We start from the raw sequence: 26,192 nt of genomic DNA on the forward strand, positions 1-26,192 counted from the left end.
CACAATACAATATGCCAGAGAGGAAGTACTTGTTTTTGCAGGTTGGACAATATTCAGGAATTTGATGGATGGATACATTTCTAGGATAGATTCTTCTGTTTCTGAGGAAGCTTAGATTTGTGGACGAGAGGCAATCATCCAGTTTATGGCCCCTTCAGTACAAGGCCACCTCATATCAAGTTGGAAACACTGCACCGATCTGCAGATCTAAAGAAAACATTTCCTTTTAATGCAATTTCAGCTCACAACCTTTTGAACTGACCGCTTCACTGGATGACTTTTTAATGATCTCCCAACAAGCCAAACATTGTTGGATGATGCATGCTTTAATGTAACAAACTGTTCCTGCTGAGTCTGTAGAGACATGCTGGCGTGAGAACTGAGCTGTTGTAATCTTTGGCTTAGCGGATGTTTCCTTCAGAACCTATAGTCTATCAGCGTGGCTCAATATTTATTTCACTACCCTAAAAACAATCACTGTAACTATTCCCCCGGCGCATATCTCAGCACAAGACGGTACAACATGACAAGAAGAAGAATGTTGGACCCTGTTTATTTTGTCAGGACTTTATAGCACTCGGTTACTGCAAGGGTGGGCAATTTAAACTCACTGCAAAAATACACAAAAAGAACTGCATTAAATGGCAGCTCTGATGCCTTTCTCTACAATTAGAAAGTCACTTTGTTTGTTTTAATCTCCTAAAATTCTCATACATATCGTTTGCTGACCCTTTTCTTGTCTAGCACGCAAACTAGTCGAACATTATGTTCGCCTCGTATCAGATCTCAGTGAGTTTACTAAAACATGCAACAAGTGGTCTGAGGCTTGAGGTCTGTTTTACTAGGCATACTTCATTTACTGGATTGTGATGAGCTTGAACAGGTAGTGCTTGATATAATCATGCATCCTAAACTGCATTTGTTAACTGTACAAGAAGCAATTTGCCAAGCCTTTGATAGATACTCCCAAGACGAAGGTAAAACTGGGATTATCCATTTACAGTGAAATAAACCTACAAAATTTAAATTCAATAGTAAATTACAAATGTTAAAAATGCCTTGGACATTTGATTACTTGAGGAGTTCCCTAAGCTTTTGCAGGTCTTATCCAAAGTACTGTATATTTGGTATTTGGTTCTATTGAGTCCAAGATATCTGACAGCCATGATTGACTGCAAGAACTTTTGAAGAACCTTTACAAAAAACTCCTGTTAGATGAGTGATGGAAACACCTGCTCAGAGGAGCAGAGATAGACAAGACTATACTAAGGTGCTGAAAAATAAAAAACAAGTGTTCCAGAAAGAAAAGAAAATATTATTCCCACTACAGCAAGTCCTGAAGAATCAGGTTTGTCCAGTGCTTTTAAAACATTTAAATGACCTGAGCAAAGGACAAGACTGCAGAGTCTGGGACCACACACACTTACTCTGGATCCTCTCCATGTTTACACTCATCCCCCTCACCTCCAATAATTGCAAAATATTCTGTGCTTCAATATTCTTTATTGTTCAATACTGCAGTGCATAATCACCACTGTTGTCATTCCATATGTTCTCATTGTCAACAATCACTCAAGTGCCAAATAAAATGTAATGAAGACAATGAAGGAGCATGACAAATCTTTGAGGCCCGTTTCAAAATATAATATCAGCATTAAAGTGGAAAAATAATTCACATACAAGGAGAAAAGAAATAAAAGCTTATTCTCAGTAAGACGTTTATACCCAAAATAATCAGATTTTTAATGGCTGTGAAATTATTATATACACACCCTTTCAATAAATAGGTGTATTTAATGTTAAATTAATATTTCCTTACAAATACATGGTACATACAGGTACATTAAAATAAAAAGCACATCCATTCAAAAACCAACAATGTTCAGTCAGCATTTTCAATAATGACAACGGGAACAACAAAAATAGAAACACTATAAACACAACAATGTTCATATGACTGCTGTGGATTTGAAGGCACTTCCTTGGCAACACATTGATTCCTCTTCCATGATTTTGTGACCTGAAATGAAATAAATTAAGAGTTCAAAGCTGCATTTTTACAAAAAAAAAAAAAAAAAAATCTTCTGTCCAATCCTGGCAAAGACACATCTTAACATCTTGGCCTTTCTGAGAAAGTCGTGTTGTCAATTTTTAAAGAGGGCCATTTCTGGCCCGTAAATTCTGGCATTCCTGAATGTTATGTCTAAGCTCATTTAAAAATTATCAGGATGACTAAATTAAATATTAAATCACGCCTTCAAAAGCCCGTAGATTGTGATATACATTTGTCAGATTTCTCAGAACAGGGCAGGGCAGACAGGATCATATTATCTGATTCATTTGAAAAACTGAATACCTGAGGATGTGTCAGCCTCTTCAATTTTAATAATCACCAGAAGTCCTATACCACGAAAAACTCAAATTAACAGAAATGACCACTTGTGTAGATGAACTCTCTGGCAGCAATCATGCAGTAGATAGACCTAATTGTGTTCACTGACAGCATATGCTTTTACCCGTGTTGGTTAGGACTAGAAGGCAGCGAACGCATCAGACCTGCTGTCATCAAAGATCCCCTTAACAAAGGGATGACTTTAACTACGTCAAAAAAAAAAAATTACTGCATTGACGATAGTATGAGTCGTACATGGTCGTGAGAATGACTGTGTTTAGGTTTAGTGTGTTAAATGTTAGCGTAAGAAACATGGACAAGCGCTTCTGGCAAAAACAGTCAATTCATTAAAAAAATCCACCCTGACTTGTTCCTGTTCATTTACTTCTACTTTTCTTACTTTGCCATCAGATTACTTTTGTTTAACATGTTTATAAAAAAGCTGAAGTTTGTGTGTGAGTGTTGCTCATACTGCAAGGATGAGAAAAAAAAGAAAAAGAAAAAGAAAAAGACTACATGCCAGTCGACGAAAATATGGCATGGCATTATAAGTGTCTTCTCACTAAAAGACAGTCCAAATGCAATACATTGGTAGTGGAAAACACATTTCCAGTTGAAACACAATCACGTTTTTCAACAGAGTCATCACAATAAAATGTTGGCATTGTATGTTTCTGCAAACCACAGGTATGTTTCATTGTTACTTTTCATATGTAACATATCAACATTTCTGAGGAGTCGTAGTTCAGACTGCATATGAGCTGAGTTCTCATCAGGAGGCGAAGGGATGATGAATGGCGTAAGACCTCAGCGAGATGGTTGCCAAGCAGCAGATCGCAGCAGACCACTGAGATCAATAAAAGGAGACATTTTTTTGACAGGAATTTGGGACATTTCCAGCTGTGTTTGTAGCAACAAAAGCGCTTATTTTATAATGTGGGTTTGGGACATTTCAGACCGCTGTTTGAAGCAACAAAAACAGGTATATTATAATGACAGGTTGGGACATTTCCAGTTGTTGTTTGTAGCAAAAGCTGGTATTTATTAATTTGAGTTTGGGATATTTCCAGCTGCTGTTTTTTTTTTTTTTTGGACATTTTTAGCTGTGTTTGTAGTTACAAAAGTGACTCATTTTTAATGAGAGTTTGGGACATGTCCAGCCATTCTTTACAGTGATAAAATATTTTTTAACACAAGTTCAGGACATTTCCAGCCATTGTTTGTAATGACAAAATCAAGTATTTATTAATGAGAGTTTGGGACATTTCCGGCCATTGCTTATAGTGACAAAAACGGGTATTTTGAACCAAAACATTATGTTTTCTTAACCCTAACAAAGAGGTTTCTGTGCTTAGACCTTACTGCACATAAACCATTGTCACAATATAAAATTGAGAGCTGAAAGAAAGGAAAATGTTTTAACTTATTTGCTACATATAAAATGTATAAACATACATGTTACATATCTGCAGTTTGCAGAAACATAAAATGTCATCATTTATTCTGGTGACTGGGTTGATTTAATTTCAAGACCTGGAACAGTGGTACCAGAACAACAAAGGACTTATCAGAGTGCTTTACACTCTCTGGTTCCAGCTGCTACAGTTTCGGTAAAATTTTACAGACTAAAAATCAGCTGCAGACCTAAATAAGTACCATGGTTATTTTTTCAGATATAGTAAGAGCAGTTGACCATGACCAGTCACCATGCAAACTACATTTCTCTTTTGTTTTTTATTTTGTTATGAATGACCAATGGAAAGGGGTCAGCTGTGTTTCACTGAGAATACCAAACACTCAGTATTGTGCAACATGTGTAATATAGGCATTAAACAAATGTACAGATTATTGAGAGCTATGTTCAAATGCTTAACTGTGGGATACAAGAGGCACTGTGTTCAAGTGCTCATTTCTCAACAAGATAGATTAAATGTCATATTAAGTTTTGGGAATCCTGAGTTCAGAGAAACAAATGGGTAAAATCTGTTTCAATCCCACACTCTACATGAGATTTCCCATGTGCAAATTCAGAGAACCAACACAAACCTTAAATACAGGTTAAATCAAGATTGAATATGTAAGAGACACTTCCTGACAGTCAGGTGCCTCAGCATGTCCAAGAGCAAGAAATCTATACTCTTAAAGCATTCAAATGTTGAACAGATGCACTATAGACATGTCTCTGATTATGTCTGCATCAGTTGTCTTCGGCTGCAATTCAGACACATCAGAATGAATTCCTTCACGTCTTGCTGAGAGAAAATAATATTAAATTATACAAACAAAATTAACATATGTCTGTCTTAATTTGAAATTTTCAGTGTAACACATTAGAGGATGTTGCCAAGGAACCAGCGTGTACTGAGTCCCACCCAAGAAGAGAAAAACAACTTTACTCACATGCAATATCTACGACTGCATGCAGAGTGGACTCATTGCTAATCGTGTTAGCAATCTTGCACATCTTTTGTAATCTGAAAAAAAAGAAAAGAGAGGGGAAAAGGCCATTAATATGTTAACTTAGTACCACCCTTGTAATAAAGCCTGAAAATATTGCCTCTCTAAATAGCTTGATTCTTGAAACTGGAAGCAAACAATAGAAAAACTTTTTTTAAGTTTCAAATGCTGTATTCTGTAATACAGGTCAGGTATTTTTGACTCTGATGTTTAGAAATGATGCATATATATGTACAGTATGTACTAAATAGTACTCAATACATAACAGTTCAATCAAAGTGAGAGAGAAACTAAGGAAAAAGACATAAGAGGCAGTGCTGACATCAGAGGTGTTGCAATTAAAGTTGCAGTCTTCCTTTAAGAGAGCAGCTTGTAAGTATACAATCGCTCATGTTTTCTAATAGCATCATCAGTAACATTAGCATGAGAAATTAACCATCCATTCAACAACACTCTGCGTCACCCCAGTCCAACAGATAAATATTGATGGTGTCCACTATGTCTTCCTGTCTGGCTAAAACTAAACTACCTATAAAGTGTGGACTGATGCTCAATTGACTGCATCAGATTAAAAAATGTACTCAGTCCTCTAGAAAGCCAAGTCTAGCAATGCATCTTTGACAAGGAAGCATCATCTGGAATCATTTTCTGATGTCTGCTTAATGACATCCCCTTATTTCCTGAATGCAAACATCTCAGTTTGAAAACTGTGGTTGTAGGTCATGGTGCTTCTATGTCAGCGTAGGAGTTGCAAGTTTATAACAAGGTTGGAGGAAAAAAAAGGGAAAATAAACATATTCTGCTACACATCACAGGATAGCTTTACACATTTGTAGTGGTTTAAATAGGAGATTTATTAATTCATTAGCAATTAATTAAAATAATTCATTCATTCATTCATTCATCAATACCAAAATAAGTTACCATAACTCATAAAGCAAAATTATGACTCAGAAACATGAATTGGTATAAAGATGAAGTGGAGTAATGGGACTCAACTTCGGCTATCAGGAACAATAAGTTTACATTGAAAATTAGAGTTTACAAACCTCGGTGCACCACCCATTAAAGAGAAAGGTTGATAGCCCACTTTGCCTTATAAATCAATTTAGTCTCATAATTTGAAGTTCTTTTTCCAGGTGTACAGGGACCTGACATTATACACACACACATCACAAGATCAAGTCTTTATAAATGACAGTTTTATTAAACTACTCACTACACAGCAAAACTACTACTAAAACTACAAATGAATAAGTTTAAGAATCAGTTGGGATAAATGATGAAACAGTGAATACAGCAAAGACACAAAGTGAATAAAATGACTAAATGAACAACAAACTCATAAATGAAGCAACAATAAAAATGAGGGGATGAAAACCAGTGAGGAACTGAACTGGATGTGACATCTGGACTCGATCAGGTGCACTGGATAAGTGCAAGCAGATGAAAAGTTAAGATTAAAGAAAGGTCAATGTCAAGCATTGATCAACAGTAGAGAGGCAACCTATCCTATAAAACATGGAAGGACAAGATAAAGAAGAGGCCTGATCAGAGAATAACCCATTATTGTATTAATGGGAGATCCTAACTTAGGTCTAACACTTCATATGTGTCCCTATCATTTGAGAGCATCAACCCCATAACAGCACACCTTCCTCAGAAGTCTCGATGCCAGGGAAACGGTTCGCTCTGGAAGGTTGCAGTGTGGCCTTTGTGAGGACACTGGACGGGCAGCTTGGCTACGCTCGTGCGGTTCCGGTGGCTGGCCTCAGTCGGTTCAAACGTTGCAAACTCGGCTTGAGTTTGTTTCCTCCATCTCTCTCTCCCTCCATGAACAGCTGGATCATCTTCTGACACCTCATGTGGCTGAGATGAGATCACGATGACAGCTTATCAGACTTCGTCTCATTCGAAGTCTCTCTTTGTCTCACAGTCTCTCTCTCTCGTGCAGTCGTCTGGTTCTAATTCATCATTTAGAACATGTGAAGCACGGGCTGTCTCCAAAGTTACTCTTTCAAGGTAGATAAACAGCAGCTCACATCATCTCAGGGCTGCAGCACAAGCAGGCACCCCCTCCTCCTCCTTTGAGGGTGGGGCAAAAGCCCAAAAAGCCAAAAGGCCAAAAGTGCAGAACCCAAAAAGCCAAAAGATCTAAAAGACCCAAGTCCTTCGACTTCACTGGGGTTATAACTACTGTGAAAAAAAAGGGTGTGATGCTTGACCGTCAAAGCGGGAAAAATACACTCCTCCCTTCTCTCACTTCTACTGATTTAACTGTCTATTTCTTCCTAAAGTGTTGATAAAGTTCACTACGGGCCTTCAAATCTTCAATATTTGAAACCATGACGCTCTCCTCTGCTGATCGATACCAAACACTTATGAGAAAACCAAATAATTATTTGGCAGATCATTAACTAAGTAAAACAGTATTAATCACGTTTAACAAACGACACATATAACACAACGAATATGTGTGAAACTGAGTAAGTATAATACCACAGTTTCAAAACACTCTGATATAATTAAAGGCTGTTGAAGATCCTATTTGAGTAAAGGTATACAAGTATTAGCATCAAAATATAACAAAGTATAAAAGTAGTTAATATGACCCAAAGGTCTATCAACAAAACCTATAATTAAAAAATCACGAATTGCATGATTACAAAACAATATACCATCTGTACACAGCAGTGTAAAGGAAGGATGATTAATATACAGATCGAGGAGATGCATATCAAAATGCAAGTCTGTACTAAGAGTCTTTCCATTCAGTGTGTAGCACGTTGCTGGCAGGGGGTTACCAAAGGTCACACCCCTCCACACACACACACATACACACACACAGGCACAGCTTGTGTTTGTGACTTTGGCCTCAAAATCGGCATGTAAGCAAAGTTCCAGTTCTGTGGGTATGAGACCTCCACACAACATTTCAAAGTATGTTTTACTTTGAATCCGAAAAACAGTTAATGTGGTCCTCTCTTTCAGTCTGGAGATGTGCGGGTGTGTCACATGTTGGTTGTGCAACAAAGACATAAATTGTCGGTTTCTATGATGTAGAGATACTTTGTATCTCCTTGAGTCTTTGCAGGAGCTCAGTTGACAGCTCCTTGCCCCAAATGAGTCATAAGTTAATTCAAACTGTCGGTCGGGCAATAAAATCTGCCGTAATTTAGTTCTGCTTACCCCACGGTTCATCTAAGGAATCTCCAAAAGAAGTTTCAGTTTTGGGTAGGCATTTGAATATCTTCTTATCAAGAGTTGTCCTCATCATCCACTACACCTTCATGATCCGAAAAACTATTCAATCTAGACATGAGCAATATTGGATTTACTGGCGATATCCGCTTAGCCGATATAACAACTCATTCGGCCAAAAACGATATAATCCATATATCTGATGAGATTGAAAAAAAGTGCATAAAGACAAAACCCCTGACCTAATGTTTTTGCTACAGTATATTAAAAAAAATAAATAATGCAGTCTTTTAGGATGTTCTTATTGCACACATTGACATTAAGATAATGTTTCATTTTATTTAATTTTTTTTTAAAGATTATTATTTTTTTGGCTTTTGCCAGATAGGACAGCAAAAGCATAAAAGTGGGAGACAGGGGGGATGACCTGAGCAAAGGGCAGAGGTCGAAATCGATTCCACAGCTGCTGCTATGAGGAAGTCGCCTCTGTATAACGCGCGCCCGGCACCCGCTCTACCAACTGAGCAACTGGGCACCCCATTATGATTATGATTTTATAAAACAACAATGAACAAACAAACAATTATTGTACTGCCCTAAACCCAGCATGTTCAATATCACTTGAAACCCCACACATTTTGTTAAAGAACAATGGTCTGCAAATAAAAACCCTTTTCCAAGGTTGAGGGGTACCTAAAAGCCTCTTAACTTGTTTTTAGTCTAAAGTTTTTCTCTATACCTTTAACTCCTCATGACTAAATATTCAACAATCAAAGTTAAAGTAAAAAAAAAAACTCCAAACATATAATTTATTAGTTCAGCATTCAAAAACTCCAGCAGGACTGGATGGGTGTTTGATTTGGTTGACACAGCACCACAAACTGTCTAAATCCTGATTGGTGTGTGTAAATTTGTGAGATTTTTCAGCTAATTTGAGATAAGTAAGTAAGAAAAAAAACTGCTCAGTTGAAATAATCTAACTTCGACAAATATTATTTTATTCATGTGGAAACAAATCACTCCCAGTAAAAAGCTAACAGGAAAAAAAAATCAACATCCTTAGTCCTTTAAAATATAATACTTGTGGTGATACAGAATGGCACAACAGACCTTGACCACATTGTTAGAAAAAGAAGAAGAAGAAGAAGATAAAAATGGCATACATACATGCTGGTCTTGAGCAATCCCTTGTGTTGTGATAAAGTCTACGAAAGTGTGTTCTGCACTCCGATGAGAACTTGACTGGTCCTGCTTAATAGAAAAGGTCTTATCAGGCAAGATGAAAGATTTCAAGGGCTGTATTACATATTTAATAATATATACTTTTGCTGGTACTGTATAGCCATGCCTAAGTTCACAGTGAATTTGTGACTAATCACCAGAAAAAGGATAGATCACAAAGTGAAATTGAACAGTCAGATATACAGCTACAGCCAGACAGTCAGACATTGTTAAGGAGTCAGGGTTCAGCTGGACTTAACGAACAGAGTTTCTGCCCCAACATTTAAACTTCCAGATTTTCACACCAATTATGTGATCTACTCACAGGACCTGAGACAAATAATCAGCTTAACCTTGCACTGCCTTCAACTTAATTCTGTCGGCTTTAGACCATGTGCTGTTACTCTGCACTACTGCCCTACAGCTAAGCCAGACAACCCTCCTTTGACCCACAGGAGCACCAGTGTTCATGAAACCTCCAAGACTTATGCATACTGTATGCTGGCTTACAGCAATGGATTTCTCAAAGGGCCAAAACAAAGACTTGCCAGCCGAAGGTTGCATGAGAAAAGTGCCAACTACGCTGTTTACAAGATGAAATACAGTAACTGTGCAATTTCTGGAAATGACATTAGGGAAATGCAATCAAGGCTGAAACTTACTAACAATGTTGTCTTTAGAGGTGATTTTCTTACCTGTGAAATGCTGAATGAATTTGCCTTTCATGTTTACATCTCTAGGAACAACGTCTGGAAAAGAAAACCACTGTTAGCTTGTCAATTAACTTGCCAAAAGTTACACAGTAATCATGATGATATACTGTCATTGCCAAAGTCACCCTCCCCTGCATGTATCATTGTGAAGGGAATTTCTCAAAAAATTAAAGGGATAATTTGGGTTTTCTGAAGTGGGGCTGTATGAGATACTAATTAGTAGTCAGTATATTAAATACAGTAAGTGGTGGTCGGCACAGACAGGACAAGCACCCCAGAAGCTCAGCAATGCATTGCCATTAATTAGGGTTAGCAGAAAAACATATTCAAGCCCCTTTAAAAAAATAGGTCTCCTAAAAAAAATAAAAATTAGCATTGGTCAAGCTGTTCTTGGTCAGTGATTTTGTCATCAGACACAGTCACAAAAAGGCACATATGGTGGTATGATACACTGCCGTGTGGTGTCCCTTTAAAATGCCACCGGAGAGTGTCAGTTTGCAACAACGCACATAACAATGTAATATAAGAAGCTGGAAAGTCTCTATAGGGCGGGCAGGATGGGAGGATGATGGATCCAACAAGTCCTGGACTTTCACCTGAGAGCCTGCTGTTTACTTCGCATACGAATATGGAGCCAAACCATAATGTTTTTTTGAAACCTAACGATGTGCTTTTGTTGCATGAGGAAAAAGTTTTTTTCAAGTTTATTTTGAAAAGGACTGTAAACATCTAACAAGCTGAAACTGTCTATATCCTGTGAAAAGGGTAGTATTTCCAAAAGACACAGTGCATGTTGACAGGTGTGAATTGACATGACATCAACAACAGACGCAGGAGGATTCCTAGTACTTCATATATAGACATGAAAGTCCACTGACCAAGCAGCAGTATTTGATAATTTGGGAAGATAATTTGTTGAATCAGTCAAATCAATATTTGCATTGCTTTAGCTTGCTGTCAGACAGCCCTTTCCTTTGGGGCTACACCTCTCAGCCTTACAACTTTCATTTTCCTATGCATAAGCACACCTGTGTTACACCAAAGTTCAGTTAAATGTTTCTAGGTGTTAAGTGTTATTTAATCTGATGGTTTGGTACAGCAGTGCTCTTCAACAGGTGTCTCTCTTATTTGGCGATGGTTTTACACAACCCTCTTGAGATAAATACTCACTGCAAATGCAGAGTTGTCTCAGTCTTGCAGGTGGAGTGTTGATGTCTATAGTCAGTGCAAGTAGCCACAGAGGTTTTTAATTTGTTTTTGAACAGGCCACAAAAACACAAGCACGCACCCTCTTAAAAATCTTGAGTAGGTTTTTTTTTTCAATTGGATTGCGCCACAGCACTTTCTGGCCTGAACAGCTAAGCTGCAGCATCGTACAGTGCACGGCACAGTTGGCCGTTTTCGAGTAGGAAGATGGACATTATACAGTTGAGAAAATATAGAGCTAAAGGAAAAGGCAGTGCAATGAAAATATTCTAAACGTAGCATTGGCTTAGACTGGTATTGATTTTTATAGGTGCCAATCCTCATACACAGCAATACAATGCAGAGCTTTTGTGGTGATAGTCCCATCTGCATCTCCAAACAGGTAGAAGCCAACTGCCATCTACTGTATGTAATACATAACCTGAACTATCCCTTTAAAGTCAAAATAAAGATCTGTGTCAACATGTGGCAGCATGATTATCCATTATCATAATGATTAGTATCACTGATGATTTGAGGCATTTAAATGATTTTAAGCATGTAAATAACCATTATTCATAGTGAATATTGTAGTATTCACCTCTGTGTAGTACTTGTGGTACTTCTGTGATGAATCTATACCCTTACACTATTCTCTATAAAGATTTGATGTCAGTGGAAGTATTTCATAAGGTCTAGATGGGGATAAGAGCATCAGTTCTCCCCCATTCCTCTCAATGGCCATGCAACCAACACACAGAGGTGTCTGATAACACTCTGGCCACACTAACAGGCTAAAGAGATTATTGTATGAGAGTTAAATGCTCATCAGAATAAGTCCATGCAAGCAGTTGCTGGGCTAACATTACATTAGCCCCCAGACCCTGCAACATGTAATGCTGTAGCTGCAGTAGGAGGCTGATGAAAGATAATAATGTAGTCAATTTAAAAGCCAGCTTGGAAATTTAAATAACTCAAGATATACAGGAAAGGAAAACCAAACCAAATGAAAAGGATAAACATACCTGTATATATTTTACCTATTTAAAGAGTGATAATGGTAGCCTGGATTACACAAAGCTAGGCAGTCTTGTTTGTACTGTGTTACCCTTCAATAATAAATACATGTCAAGAAGAATAAAATACAAAAGTCTAAAACTGCAGTCTCAAACTTATTTCTAGTGCCAAACATGTGAAAAGAGTAACCTTAACAGATACAACCAGTTATGAAATAAACATATTCCCTCATATTATGTCTGTATTATCATAGCTGTCAGTGTAATGACACAGCCGTGGCTCCTGAGAAACATGCAAACACAATAAAAGGGCAAAACACATCAAGGTTTACAGATGTATCTCCTTCCTCCTCACTGTGTTCAAAGCCATCTATCCTTACGTGAACATGAATCTTTTGGTTGTTTCACACGCAGCAGTTGCTGATTTGCAGCTTTTAATATCCTCAAAAGATAAATTCCATCCAGTCAGTGGTCTGAGAAAGGTACTTTTCCAACTGCATAAGCTGGGGCTGAGACTTTGAGCTTCGTGATGCCTGTGCAACATCTCTAAAACACGACCTAATTGACAGCGATGGAGGAGAGAATCTAATGCTACAGATAAACAACACATCATGTTCAGCTGGCTCTTAATAAACTCCCGTTGCACAAACCAGTAAGGGCACAATCCTTACTACCGCAGGTAATGTTGCGTGTCTGTTGCAGCAATAAAACTATTACTGTGCTTAAAAAAATGGGTAGCTTTTCTCGATTACAGTTTGAACTGGGCAAACCCTCTGTCTCGGATCTCAGATAATTGAAAAGGAATGCATCAAAGATTTTTTTTTTCATGACTTAATTCCTTTCTGGGCATAATTTTTTCTTCAAGCCAATAAAGGCAGAGCTGCACCAAGCTCAGACCACAAATAGGCCTACGGCTCAACAACCACTTATTTAAAGAGAAATTAATCATGGATTAATTAAAAAAATATTGACGGTCAGTTTGTTTTGGTAATATTTATAACAGTAACATCAGTAACATGCTCTAAAATGTTTTAAAGTCTCCCTGTCTCTTTCCATAATCAGTCGAAAGGAGTAGCAGCAACTTTGATACAGCGCTGTAAACTACATGAATGTGACTCAACGATGACCAGCCTCTTTTCTCTGTTCTGCCTGAGCAGAGATGCTCGCTATTGGAGATGCTCTCTGGGACGTCACAGTGTGTTTGTGTGCGTGCTGGGTGGTCATCATCATTCATGTTTGAGATTCCACGGTGAATCACACTGAATGAATCATTCACAAGTTTGGCGCGACGATGCCCCTCCTACATGAGTTCCGCGTACCTATCCACATATCTGTGCATCAGTAAATCACAGTTTGACTGAGGAAGGGACATGTCCAAGACGTGTGTCATTTCTTTGAAGTAAGACCATGATAAATGTAACATAGCCCTTTTTTTTCTTACACAGGGTACATGCATAAATATATTTATATCGTGTGTAACTCTACGTTTAACTACTTTAAATTGAGTTGGACAATAACGGAGGGAAAGGTGGAACCATTTATGTACAGAAAAACGTTAATTTCTTTAACATTTATCCTTAATTATCATGCAAACACCAAGATCCATTCATCCAAACTAAAAATGGCTCCTAAAAAATGCGTACAGCACAGACCAGACCAATGACAGCTGTCTCCCACGGTAAAATGGGGATTATGCTTTCATCATCAGGACCTAAAAATAAATCTTATCAGCTTACCTATGAGTCTACTGTTATCCAGCCTAGGAACATAGAAAGGCTTTTCACGGGAGGAGAACTTCATGTCTTGGGCTGAGGTGAAGAGTCCACTGCTACAGCGCTTGGACACGGCTTTATCCCGTTGCTGGCTGTCTCTGATAACCTGTAAGATTAGATCCAACAGGGTCCTTCTTTCTTTCTGCCTGAGGTCCTTGCTGTCCATACACTGGCCCGAGGTAATGAGCAGAAAGAAGATAGTCAACAGTATGTGCCATTTCCTCTCCACCTGCATGACTTCACTATCTGAAAAGATAAGCAATAACTTTTGTTAGAATAAAACAGACTCAATAAAAACATCCAATAGCCAAAAAGATAGCTGTACACCTTAACAGATTTACATTTAAGATCCTTCACATTCCCAAAATTAGTCTAATGAAAAACCATGTCAAAGGTAAGGTCCATAGCTTATAAAACTGCAATTAATCACCAGAAATGTTCTGGTGCAACCCACTTTACGCAGCAGTCACACTCGTTAAGTTTAACACTCGTAAAGCATATAGTTAAAACATATAGTTATTCTAACTTTAGACTTACTAGTTTAGGAGTTAAAGATGCTTATGTGCTTGAGAATGGACACTGTTGTCCTCAGCAAATTCTTCCAGGCGTCGTCTGTGGTCCGGATAGGAGAGAGAGAGTACAGCCGGCAGATTGTGCTCACCACCGTCTTTCTTCAAATAATGCGTCCCTATTTATACGAGGAGCCACCTTCTTGAAGGTAATACAATCGATTTCGTGTGGGTGGTAAAGCAATGTTGACATCTTTGGTGCAATTTCTTCCAGTGGCATTGGCTCACTTTGCCGTACGCCCCTCCTTTACGCACCGAAACATCCCCTGTCATAAGTTTACAGGACTATTCAGCTCCAAATAAAAATGATCCTTTCCACGCAAAGTAATGTTTTTAACACTTGAAAAAGCCCCAATGTTATTTCCATTTAAAGAAAAACCCGAAACAGACCGTGGCGCGGCAGCGCGCAGGAAATGAGTTTTCCAAATGGACACAACTTGTTGGATGTTGGCTGCAGAGAAGAGAAGAATCTGTGGCCTGTAAGCTTCTAGCTGACCTGTCAGCTTGTCGATGTTTTGCTCACGGATGTCGGAGTCTTGTGACCGCCTAAGCGCTGCAGAGAATGCGCCTCCAAGAGCAACCATCCGGCAGTTTTCCACTGTGTATAAGTCCCCTTTAAAGGCAATCAAACAGAAATTCCAGCGTAATGTAAATAAATGCAATAATTAAAAGATGAATAAAGTCTGCAGATTGGTCCATACTTTAATCTGTCATTTATAGTGGCAATTTATCTGTCGAGATGTAATTTGGTACAGGCGGCTATACACCGCATTTACACTTTGCATGCAACCCATTGCATTATCCAGTATATTAGACAACAAACTCATCATAACTAAGACCCCCAAGGAAGGGGTCACCTTAATGCTCTCTCATTTGTTGCAGAAAGAGTTGATGTGGTTCAAAGATGCTTGAGGCTTGTTAGGGACTGTTCGTTATTTATGAAAGGGGAGGGGGTAGTGCAAAAAGGGGGCGGGGGGCATGTCAAATATTTTTTAAGCAGTGGGGAGGGACTTTTATCATTATTACATTTGTCTGGGTTTAAGGCAAGGGCATTCAAATTTAAATGATTGTATTTTGTATTTATTTTACTGCTGATTTTTAAGTCAAGCATGCCTGTAGGTTTGGAAGATATGTTTTCTTCAAAAATAGCAAAAAAATACGCAATTTATCATAGTCAAAATTGTAAAAACAGAAATTATTGTTGGATTTTCAAATATCTGATGGTCCTTTGACACATCCAGTGCAATGAATGCTTCTATCAGATAAAAAACAACCCATGACCAAATCTAAGCTTAAAATTGTTATATTTAATCAAAATCAATTTATTAAACATCTCATTTAAAATTTGGCCAAGAATAAACCATTTATACAAACTAACCAGCATGGACGACAAGAGTGAAAAAACAAGGCTTTTTTCAACTCCAGGATTTCGTCTTTAGCTTTTAACTTTCAAAGATTAAAGGGTACGTTTTAAAAATCTAATAGCTAATGTATGATGGGGGTGGGGGGTCATGCATTTTCTGCGAGACACTCAGGAATTCCCATATATATATATAGATATATATGTATATAAAAAGTCACACCCCAGCCACTCCTCCTCTGATAAATCAAGAACAGTCCCTTTATGGCAAAAGTCAAATTTTGTGAATTAGTATTATTATTATTTAAAATGAAAGTGGAGGAAACTCCAAAGATTAAATTATTGTTATTGTTGTTGTTGTTGTTATTATTATGTCTAGTGCTATGCTCGTAGTAATAAAATATACTCGTAAAAAATCTTAAATATCAGTGGTCACATTTTTGGTTTCTGCCATGATTTCACATGGATGTTTAATGTAAGAGTGATTTCCACAGATACATATATCTTAACTTATTATTGAAAGTTTTGAAAATAGTAGGCGACATTCAGTGGTCAGTACATTGTATGTAAAGTTGCAAGAACTGACCAAAATTTACAAATGCAAATGACACAAGCAGGTACAACCCAGTCTGACTGACAAAAAAAGACAAGTAGCCTATGAACACAGGGGTTTACTCAATTCTAAAGTTTTAAGATTTGCATAAATAGTTTGAGATTTTTTTTGTTACATATTTTAAATGTAGATATTGTTTTAAGATATGTAGTATATAGATCATTTTAAGTGGTACGAGGGCAACTTCTTTAAAAAAAAAAAAAAAAAAGTAAAGTAACATTTAGCTAAAATCATGAACAAATTATATAGCATACTGTCCATTCTGGGAAAAATCAGGCTTTTTGAATATTAGTTTGTTTGTTTGTTTGTTTGTTTGTTTTAAAAATTAGGTTCTCTGAGTGAAATGTTCTTGCCCAAATGTCTCGAGAGATGCGGCTGAAAATTAGTTCAGAAGTCCACCACAGGGAAGGCTACACACTGAAAAAATAAGTGTTTAAGTGTTTATCCTGTGTCTCAGATACAAGTGGATGACACACGAGTTACTTCCGGTATGACTGTTACTATGGAGACGGACCAAGCACTATGTCAACTTGGGGAAGCTGACCTCGTGTTTGATGCACTGCAGCTAACACTCGTTTAGTTTTACACTAAGCTGTTAGATAAGAAGACATTTGGAAGACATTTTTTGTCCCGCTGAGGAGGCAGAGACATGTCGCAAAGGTAAACTTCCCAGCAGCCACCGCCATCATCCTTGTAGTCAGCGGGTAACGTCACCGTAACTTTAGCTCGTCAAAACTAAAGTAAGCTAAAGTTAACTAGCTAGTGTCATGCAAACAGCCCATGTATATTCCTAGCGATTTTAAGTTAAGCAGAGATGCACTGTCACGCTGTGCATAAAATGCAAAAATACAATTTATCATCGGCTAACATGATCGTCCTGTGACAGCACGTTTAAAGCGATGACTTTAGCCAATTTAACGTCACAGTTATGATACTTAGCCTTGCTGTTTGTAAGTATTAAACTAGCTTACCTAAGTTAAGCATCTTGCAGCAAGCAACATGTTAAAAACAAAATATTGTACCGATATTAAAAATTATTTTTCCAACCTCATCCATGGCAGCAGAGTGACAGCAGCCACGACAAACAAAACGTAGGAAAACGTTTTGAGATTGAACGTGCCCCAGGTGTTATATGGCAGCAATGATTACACGTGCGACGCTGACTCTGCAGCGATGCTAACAAAACAGACTCCCATTGGCTAAATGACAGTTGTTCACTGACTGCTGAGCAGTTTGGCCATTGTTGGCCTGGTTGCACGTTACATCCCTAGTTTTGGTACCCTCATTATTTGTAACTTTTGTCTTTTTATGAAGCAAACTTACAGTGCTGGTTAAGAGTCTTGGCCACCTTAAACTTTTATTTTAGCAAGGTTTAAATGATCATTCATATTTAATTCTCAGTAGTCCCTTAACTAAAATATAACCAGAACATACTGGAAATATGCATACAATATTAAAAATATTTCAGAATAAAACAACAACAGGCTAAAGTTTTAATTATAATTATAGCGTGACCCCCCTTTCCACCTAGCATATCTTCAGCTCTTGGGTAGACAATATGATATTTACAATACTAATCCACTGGTATATTTACACTCAGTTGCATTCAAAAATGTCCAAAGCTCAGTATTGATTGTTTAGAGCTACCTTTTTTATTAAACGATTCCATGTTTCACACCAAAAATTGACTTTTTTTTCTGAAAACTCCATTTTGTTCTGACTTTTTTGGTGTTTTAATGAATTATGTATGTGTCTGTATTCTTTGTATTGTAATACAGAGACTGAGAAATAAATATACATATTTTCATTACAACTTTTGAAAAACAAATCTATGGTGGCCTAAAACCTTTGCACAGTACTGTACAAATAAACTTATTGAGGAGGAGAGGTGTACTATCATGAGCACTGGTCAGAAAGCATCAGCAATGGAATACTTTTCCCACACAAGCTTTACTTTCCAAAACTCAAAAACTTGCAATCAAACATGATAGGGGAAACAAACACATGGGTTGTGACTCTGAAAGAAACAAATACAAAATTTGAACCCGAGTCAAACTAAACAATGTCCATCTTAACCATTTGCCATTTTTTTCTGTAACAATTTCAAACATAAACTATTAATTAAAATTAATAATTTATAATTATGATTGTATTTTTATAGACATTTCCCCTTTCCCCAGTTTTAGTATTTTCTAGTAATTCTCCCTTTTTAAAACTACTTTTCAGGACATTTTCTTTGTCACCTTTTAATTTAATTTCTTGCAATTTGTGCGACGTTCCTTGCCAAGTTGGTAATTGCCTTTTCCTCCATGTTTTTGAAAGATGTCAAACCAATTTGTTCAAGTTTCAAAGGGTTTAAATAGCTTGTGAGAGGCATCTGAACGCAGCACAAGAAAAGTGATATTGAACCAAGTTTTAAAGGGTTAATCTGGCAATCTGATGGGGAATTTGGGGGATGGGGAACACCACCTCAACAAACAAACCACACGCAGAACTGCATGATCATAGTTTATGGACTTTAACATTTTAGAAAAGAAAAAAAATCATCAGATAGTTAACATTTGTACTTAAATAACAGAGACTGTATATAAAGATGGAGAACACGCCTTCACTTACCCCCTCTATTCTTCAGTGAGGTTTGGCCCATATCCCATTCACTAACACGGGGCGGGCTTGATAACCTATACTGCAGTCAGACACCAGGGGGCGGTCGAGATGGAAACGTTACCCTTTAGGGGAACTGTCATGTGGTCCATCTTTACATACAGTCCATGTTAAATACAGTAAATGTACTTGTTACTGTCTATCACTGGCTGTGGTACACTGGCAGGAGGTGTCAGAACAGTCAAAATGACATTGAACTTATGCTCTGGCTAACATCTTCAGTGTTAATCTATCCAACAACTTGGATTTTCTTGTAAGAGTTCAGCCTTTTGGCAGATTTTAGGGAGTACTTTCATGGCCTCCATGTCCTCCTCTGACAGATGTTTGTCTGATTTACATCCTAAATAGTTTACTGTGTCCTCAGCTAAAACAAGTTTCTCTGACCTTGACCTTAATCTCTTTGGTCTTTGCTGCATTCAATCTTGTCTTTCTTACTTATCTTACTTATGTTCGATCATTTTTTTATGAATAGGGTATGGCCTGCATAACTTATGTTGTATTTCTTCTCACTTAAATTCCAGGACATACAACCAGCTGTGGGCAGATGCTCAGTTAGAGCTAAGCCGCCTGCTAACTGAGGAGCTGCCTGCTGAGCCCCCTCGTCCAGAAAAGGACAGGGTAGTGTTCTTCCAGCGTCTGGCCATGCTTTATGTGCGCTACATTCAAATCTTCAGACAGCTTGAGCAGGTCTATGACCAGCTGGTCCACCCTCAGAAAAGACGAGTTATTCGGGCGATTCTCGATGGCGTGATGGGGAGGGTGTTGGAGCTGAAGAATGAAATGGTGGAAAAAGAGTTTTCAGAGTACCACTACATGGATGATGTACTTCATGATTTAAAGCTTACACCTGTGAGTTTCTTTTTTTTTCAGATCAAGTATGATGAAACTGTGCTGTTGAAATTACCTGAACAAAATGATGTTGGCTTATTCACAGCAAGTGTTGGATACATCCTTCGATAATGACATAACTCAACTGCCATTTTCTTGTTGTCAATCTAGGCAGACCTTGAGATTCCTATCCCACGCTTTTTCATCAGTGATCGCAGCAAAGAGCTCCAACAACGAAAGATGATGTTGACAGATATCCTTAAAATGGTGGAGGTTACTGAAAGCCCAAAAGTGAGTTGAAAACAACTTAGTTATAGCATGTATTTGAAGGACTTGATATTCTTTGACTTGATTTTATTTATTACTAAAAAAAATAAACAGCATGAAAGCTTAACACATACAGACTTTAACTGGGAAACTAAAATGATAGTTTGGATTAATTCATGGTTAAATTTAATGACAAGCAGAAATGTGTTTCAATAATTTTGTCCCCACAGCCTGTAACTGCAAATGACATGAGTCAAGACGAGGCCATTAAGATCATTCAAATGGCAGAGAGGGCCCGCCAAGGACGCCTAAGGGCCAAGTTGAATGAAAAGAGCAGAAATATGAACAGGACATACACGACCAAGGACCCCAACCCTGCAGCCATTGAGCTGGCAACCATCTGCATTCAGAAGGTCCTCAACATAGTTCAAACTTGCATAATTTTCTGCCTTTTTTTTCTTTGGCTTGCATCATCTGTCATGCTGAAAGATTTGAATCAATGAATGTGATTTGCAGGTGTGGAGGGGCTACGTACAGAGGAAGAGGACACGGATTGTTCGGGATGAAGAAATGATTTTTCTGGGTATGGTGAGTAAAACCGATAATCAGTTTTACTATTTGCCGTCATCTGTGGAAATAGCTAGATCCACAACAAAGCCACTAGTACTGCTAATGAATCCAGATTTTTAAACACGACACATTCCCATTTTCTGCTTTTAATGACATTTTAATAAATGTTATTGTTGTTGTCATATATATTCTGTTATTAGTTTGCCATCACATTTATGTTGTCATTTCAGTTGATTGTTTTCCTTTAAACATTTGACTTTAAAAAGATTATAATTTCCTTTTGCAAGCTTGAATGTTTTTAATATATAAAGTATGTGGTCATGTTAGGCCATGCATCCAAAATACCAGGTGCCATGCCCTGCAGAGATCGCTGTCCAGGCCAATGAAGCTTGCACACGGATTAAACAGATGGAGCACAACGAGGACTATCAGAAGTCTGTGGTGGCTGTCACAAACCAGCTACGGGATGTAGAGGGTCACGACATGAGCAACACTATGAAAGACCAAATCCGACAGTGGTTCATTGAATGCCGGTACTGTGGCGCAGGGGGGCTTGTTGTGAATTTTTTTTATATTTCAGTGGAACATTTTCAACTTAAATAAACCCCAAAAACTGGGTCCTCACTTTTTACCTCTTTTGTTTTTTCTTTTTAAATAGTGATGCTACAGGATCATTTCCAGACTACCCAGATGAAGAGGACGGAGGCTCAGCCTTCATTTTTGCTGAAAAGAACCCTCAGCAGGTGAAAAACATCTTGAGTCAAAAGTAGGATTTGTGGAATATTTTGTACAAAAGTTTGAGAGAGAATTATGTTTGTGGTGCACATATTTTTTCAGTTAATGGAAGAAATTGCTGCAAAGGAGGAGGAGGAAGCCAGCAACAAACCCAAAGGAAAGGAGGAGAAGAAGGAAAAGGGGAAAAAGGACAAGGGGAAGGGTGATGAGGACGTGAGGGCTCACAAGCTGCATTAATTATATTTTTACTGGTTAATATTTTGTAAATTTGGGTGATAAGTGGAATTTCATGTATGCAAACCAGTCATTGTCAGATATTTTGCTCATACATAATGCTGCACAGTCAGTGAATCTATATAACTTTACTCTGAACCACAGGAAGAGGAGGCAGGGTTGAAGATGCTACCTTCAGCTTTTCTGTCAGACTTGGAAGCAGAAAACAAAACATTCATAGGTATGTTTCCATTTTAAAAAGGTCAAGATAAGAGATGTTATTTTTTAAAATAACAGTATATAATTATTAAAGTGTAGCCACTTAAATAAAAGTCAACGCTTGTAACATCTTCAAATGCTAATAAAAGGATTAGACGTTCGGTTCAAAAGTAGTTTCTGAATATGTTGTTTTTATGGGAGCATGCAAAATGGGAATGAGTATGCAACACACAGTCAAGGTTTTCCTGTTTTTTTGGCCAATTACAACCCCTCAGTGTATAGTACTAGTTATGCATTAGCATAAATAAAGCCTGAACTGAATGTTTGTCTTCCTCAGATTTTTGGAAAAAACGTGATGAGTCCAAAAACTTCACCCAGAGGCACGAGGTGGAGCTGATCAAGGAAGAAAAGAGGAAAGCCATCGAGGCAGAGATTCGCCTACAGGTGATGCTGACTACAGAGAACAAAACATTTTTTTAATTCTAAAGAAATTCTAAAAAAAATTGGCCACTTGTGTAGTAGTTTAACAGTTCAGTGCCTCAGTCATTGATGTTCAAAACTGATAACAGCAACACCCCTGGTTGCGCTCTCCGGTCTGTTGTGCTTTTATCAGGTAGATGAGCAGATGAGACAAGAGCTGGCTGAATGGAAGCTAGCTGTGGATAAAGACAAAGGTGGTAAAACCAAAGGAAATGCTAAGGTAATACGTGTAAGACAAATACACACATTATTGATATCTAAGAGGTTTGTTCTCAGTTTACATCAGTTTAAAATGTGTTTATTTTTCTCTGTAGAAAAAGAAAGGATCTAAGAGCGGGAAGAAGAAAAAGAAGGAGAAAGATTTGACTGCTGATAGGTGAGGTCGAGTAGAGGATGCGCTTATGAAGTGCACGGTTTTAATCATAGAATTATGTCAATAAATTGGTCAATGTAATCGCTGGAGAAAATGACTACATCATTTATTCATGTTTGCTAGGACTCTTGTGTCTCTGTGTCAGGAGCTGGTGGAACAGGGCTTGTTGAAACAGGCAGATAATGTTAGGCTGCGGGATTACATGGGTAAGACTTTGTATATTGTTTGAGTAAAGTGGTGTGCCATCTTTTCGATCTCTCTTTGTGTTTTCATGATCGTATTTGAATGAGAGCTTTAATCTGAAAGCCATCAATGTGCACACACAGTACAGAGCTCTCACAATTGAGCACTTTGTATCAGTCGAGATTTCTGAAAACCTTTTAGTGGTTATATGCTGCCCTCCTCTGGTTTGTGATTGCTAAAACGCCATGCTTACAATGAACAATTTCTAAGTGGCACACTGATCTTGCTGGTAAGAAAATCGATTTTAAAGTCCTTTCTTGCAGTTTTTCCAATGATTCACAGTGCAGATTAGTACCTGTTGGCGTATTAGTTGTTCCCTTTTGTTTCCAGGTGACTATAGCTACCTTGGAACCACACTGAGGCAAAATGACATTGAGCCCATGCCATCATTGTCAGATGTGCGCCAGGTCTTATCTCTATATGCGGTTTTACCATTAGGTATCATTGTTATTCAATTCATATTTTAAATAAATAGAACTGAAACTACGATTTCTGGTTTAAATCTGGTATGTGTGTTGTTGCAGGCTCTCAGGTGGTACATGAGAAGGCTCCTCTTATAAAGGCCATCTTACTGGCAGGGCCAGCAGGTGTAGGCAAGAAGATGTTGGTTCATGCAATCTGCCATGAGACAGGTGCCAACCTGTTCGATCTGTCTCCTCTGAACACAGCAGGAAAGTACCCGGGAAAGAGTGGCCTCGCCATGATGCTTCACATGGTATTTAAGGTAACCCACTGGCATTTGAGAGAATCCAGCGCCGTTTCAACTGAGTCGTAATGATGGTGATTATTCTCAAGTTCTTTTAATAGCTGCTGTCAAGCCATATAAGTATTTTTTTTCTTTGAAGTCATAATCCTCACTTACAAAACTGAAACATAACAGAGACATAACCAACCTATATATGTAACTTTTAATCTCATTAGCGATCTTATGACTCAGCACTGTAAGTCAAATACCCCCAAATATGCAGCCAGTAAATATCCCAAGACTGTGGTATTTGGGGCAGTATGTTGTCATGGTGGAACACAACTATACTGTAGGTAGGTGAGGTGAGGTGAATATTTCATGGTGAGATTTTGGAACATGAGATATTTATTGGAAGTACCTCTTGCAGGTATTGATATTTCAGCTTGGCCAGAAATTAAAAAATGCAGTTTTACATTATCATTTTTGTATAGGTTGCAAGATTGCTGCAACCTTCGGTAATTTGGATTGAAGACGCAGAAAAAATGTTCTACAAGAAAGTTCCCAAGGAAGAAAAAGAGGTATTTCTGAACAGGATAAAGGCTTAACAATGTGATGTTGTTTAAATGTTTCAGTTTGCGATCTGCATGGTGATTGAAACCATTTTGTTCACAGTTAGATCCCAAACGATTGAAGAAAGACCTGCCCAAATTTCTGAAGTTGATCAAAGGAGAGGATCGTGTTCTGATAATAGGAACAACTAAAGACCCGCATAGTGCTGATATCAAGTCACTGTGTAAAATGTACAGCAAAATCATCCTCATCCCAAGACCTGACTACGGCTCCAGATACAGTAAGAATACCGGTCAACACAATTGGCTGGTTGTTGGTTTGAAAAATGACCTTTGACTCTGTTTGCCTTCAGTCTTGTGGAAGCAACTGATCAAAAAGCAGGGAGGTGAAGTAACCAGGGCGCTGGACCTCAGCTCACTTGCAATGATTTCTGATGGCTACACGCCAGGTCACCTGGTCCGGGTGATCCAGACCATCATCACCAAGCGTCGCATCCTACAGCAGGCCAACAGACCGCTAACCGCTGCTGAGTTTGTTGCTCCATTAGCCAAGATTGACCCCGTGTTTCAGGAAGAAGAAGAGGCCCTTAAAGTACAGTGGACATGTCATATATTGTTTTTATTGCATTTTCGTCATTGTAACTTCTTTGTTGCATATTCTTTTTCATTTGATCATATTCGTTGGATCTGATTTTATGTTTTTCTTCTTTTATGTATCACCAGAACTGGTATGCAAAGACCCCCCTGGGAAAGAAGAGGATCAAAGCGGCCACAGGAAAGGAGGAAGAAGTAGCACCAGTTAAAGGCAAAAATGCAAAGAGAAAAGGGAAAAAATAAGTTTGTCATTATTTTCACAATTTAATGTCGACACTTATTGAGGCTTGTATGTGAATTACCTTCTGCTGACTGTCCCAGTTACTCCCTACAGAGTAAAAAAATTAAAATCATTCATTTTGTTTGTTTTTAAGTTGGCCTGTCAGATACATATTCAAGGAACTGGTAAGCAGTAAAATGCTTGCATTAGTGTCTGAAAAGTTTTTAAAATGTTGGATCTGTTACTTAAACTTGGTTAAAGGAGACACAATTCCACAGCTCCCACACTTAAAATAGGACTTTGTGCAGTCTATAATAGAGTGTGCTAACTCCTGGCGTGTGACCATCATATTAAGACTTAATTTAAGAATGCCACAATGACCATTTTGTCCAAGGATAACATAAATTGTCATTCTATTTCTGCTCTTACTGATAATCAAATCTCAACATGGTATTCCACTTCTGTGTTTACTTTCAAACTTTGTAATACCTACTTCTACATGTGATTATGTCTGGAGTTGATCCTTTTTGAAATACTTACCTCAGTAACATAACCTGTCACAGGCACTTATGTGCAGCCAACCCAAGTCCATGCTTTTTATGAATATGATCTGAAACCAGCATGATTTTGCAATAGCTGTGATCATGTGTGCACATGCATCCATGTATTGCCCCTTTTTGTCAGTTGGCATGAGTAAAAGTAAATTATCCATCCTCTGGTGCCTGACCAATCTTTCCACAAAATCTTGTGCATGTTTGTGAATCTGTGAAAGTTATGTACCTTTTTGTTTTAGGCCACTCCCATTGCTACGCCCCCTCGTAGCCAATATAAAAACAAGCACACACATTCACACACTCAATCATAAATGCCAAATTTTAGATTTTAAAGCAAAACCTGTGGTTGCCAAAGGTCAGAGAAATTTTGTGGACTGAATGACCAACAGAGCGAGCTATAGAGCTGCTGGTCACAACGAGAAAATCCAGTGGCCTGGCCCTGGCCAACAGACTCCTATGGCTATCATACTACAGGTCAC

The 26,192-nt window shown here is 38.1% G+C and overlaps 2 protein-coding genes across 4 annotated transcripts; one reads left to right on the top strand and one right to left on the bottom strand.

Annotated features, from left to right (window-relative positions):
* Positions 1-1,453: 1,453 nt before the first annotated feature.
* Positions 1,454-17,664, bottom strand: alkal1 (ALK and LTK ligand 1). Of its 3 annotated transcripts, none has more exons than XM_088077735.1 (7): positions 17,547-17,664; positions 14,495-15,139; positions 13,922-14,203; positions 9,967-10,020; positions 9,218-9,301; positions 4,793-4,866; positions 1,454-2,020 (listed from the first exon to the last, which is right to left on the bottom strand). In XM_088077735.1, the coding sequence occupies exons 3-6, from the start codon at positions 14,190-14,192 to the stop codon at positions 4,802-4,804; spliced, it is 474 nt and encodes a 157-aa protein (XP_087933861.1). In that variant the 5' UTR covers positions 14,193-14,203; positions 14,495-15,139; positions 17,547-17,664; the 3' UTR covers positions 1,454-2,020; positions 4,793-4,801. The 3 variants fall into 3 exon arrangements, with proteins under 3 accessions (XP_087933861.1, XP_087933863.1, XP_087933862.1); XM_088077737.1 differs by having other exon boundaries at positions 1,455-2,020; positions 9,218-9,298; XM_088077736.1 differs by lacking the exon at positions 1,454-2,020 and adding an exon at positions 2,027-3,239.
* On the top strand, positions 16,995-25,853 carry LOC121966364 (dynein regulatory complex subunit 11). Its single transcript, XM_042516471.2, has 19 exons — positions 16,995-17,159; positions 19,685-20,012; positions 20,163-20,282; positions 20,489-20,671; positions 20,775-20,846; positions 21,156-21,361; positions 21,487-21,571; positions 21,666-21,776; positions 21,942-22,017; positions 22,333-22,439; positions 22,609-22,695; positions 22,790-22,851; positions 22,972-23,054; positions 23,422-23,529; positions 23,616-23,815; positions 24,268-24,354; positions 24,449-24,626; positions 24,699-24,937; positions 25,069-25,853. The coding sequence occupies exons 1-19, from the start codon at positions 17,149-17,151 to the stop codon at positions 25,180-25,182; spliced, it is 2,457 nt and encodes an 818-aa protein (XP_042372405.2). The 5' UTR covers positions 16,995-17,148; the 3' UTR covers positions 25,183-25,853.
* The last annotated feature ends 339 nt before the right edge of the window (positions 25,854-26,192 follow it).

Source organism: Plectropomus leopardus, chromosome 5, assembly GCF_026936395.1.
Source record: "Plectropomus leopardus strain MGB_pleo_1.0 chromosome 5, ASM2693639v1, whole genome shotgun sequence".
NCBI classification, from domain to species: Eukaryota; Metazoa; Chordata; class Actinopteri; order Perciformes; family Serranidae; genus Plectropomus; species Plectropomus leopardus.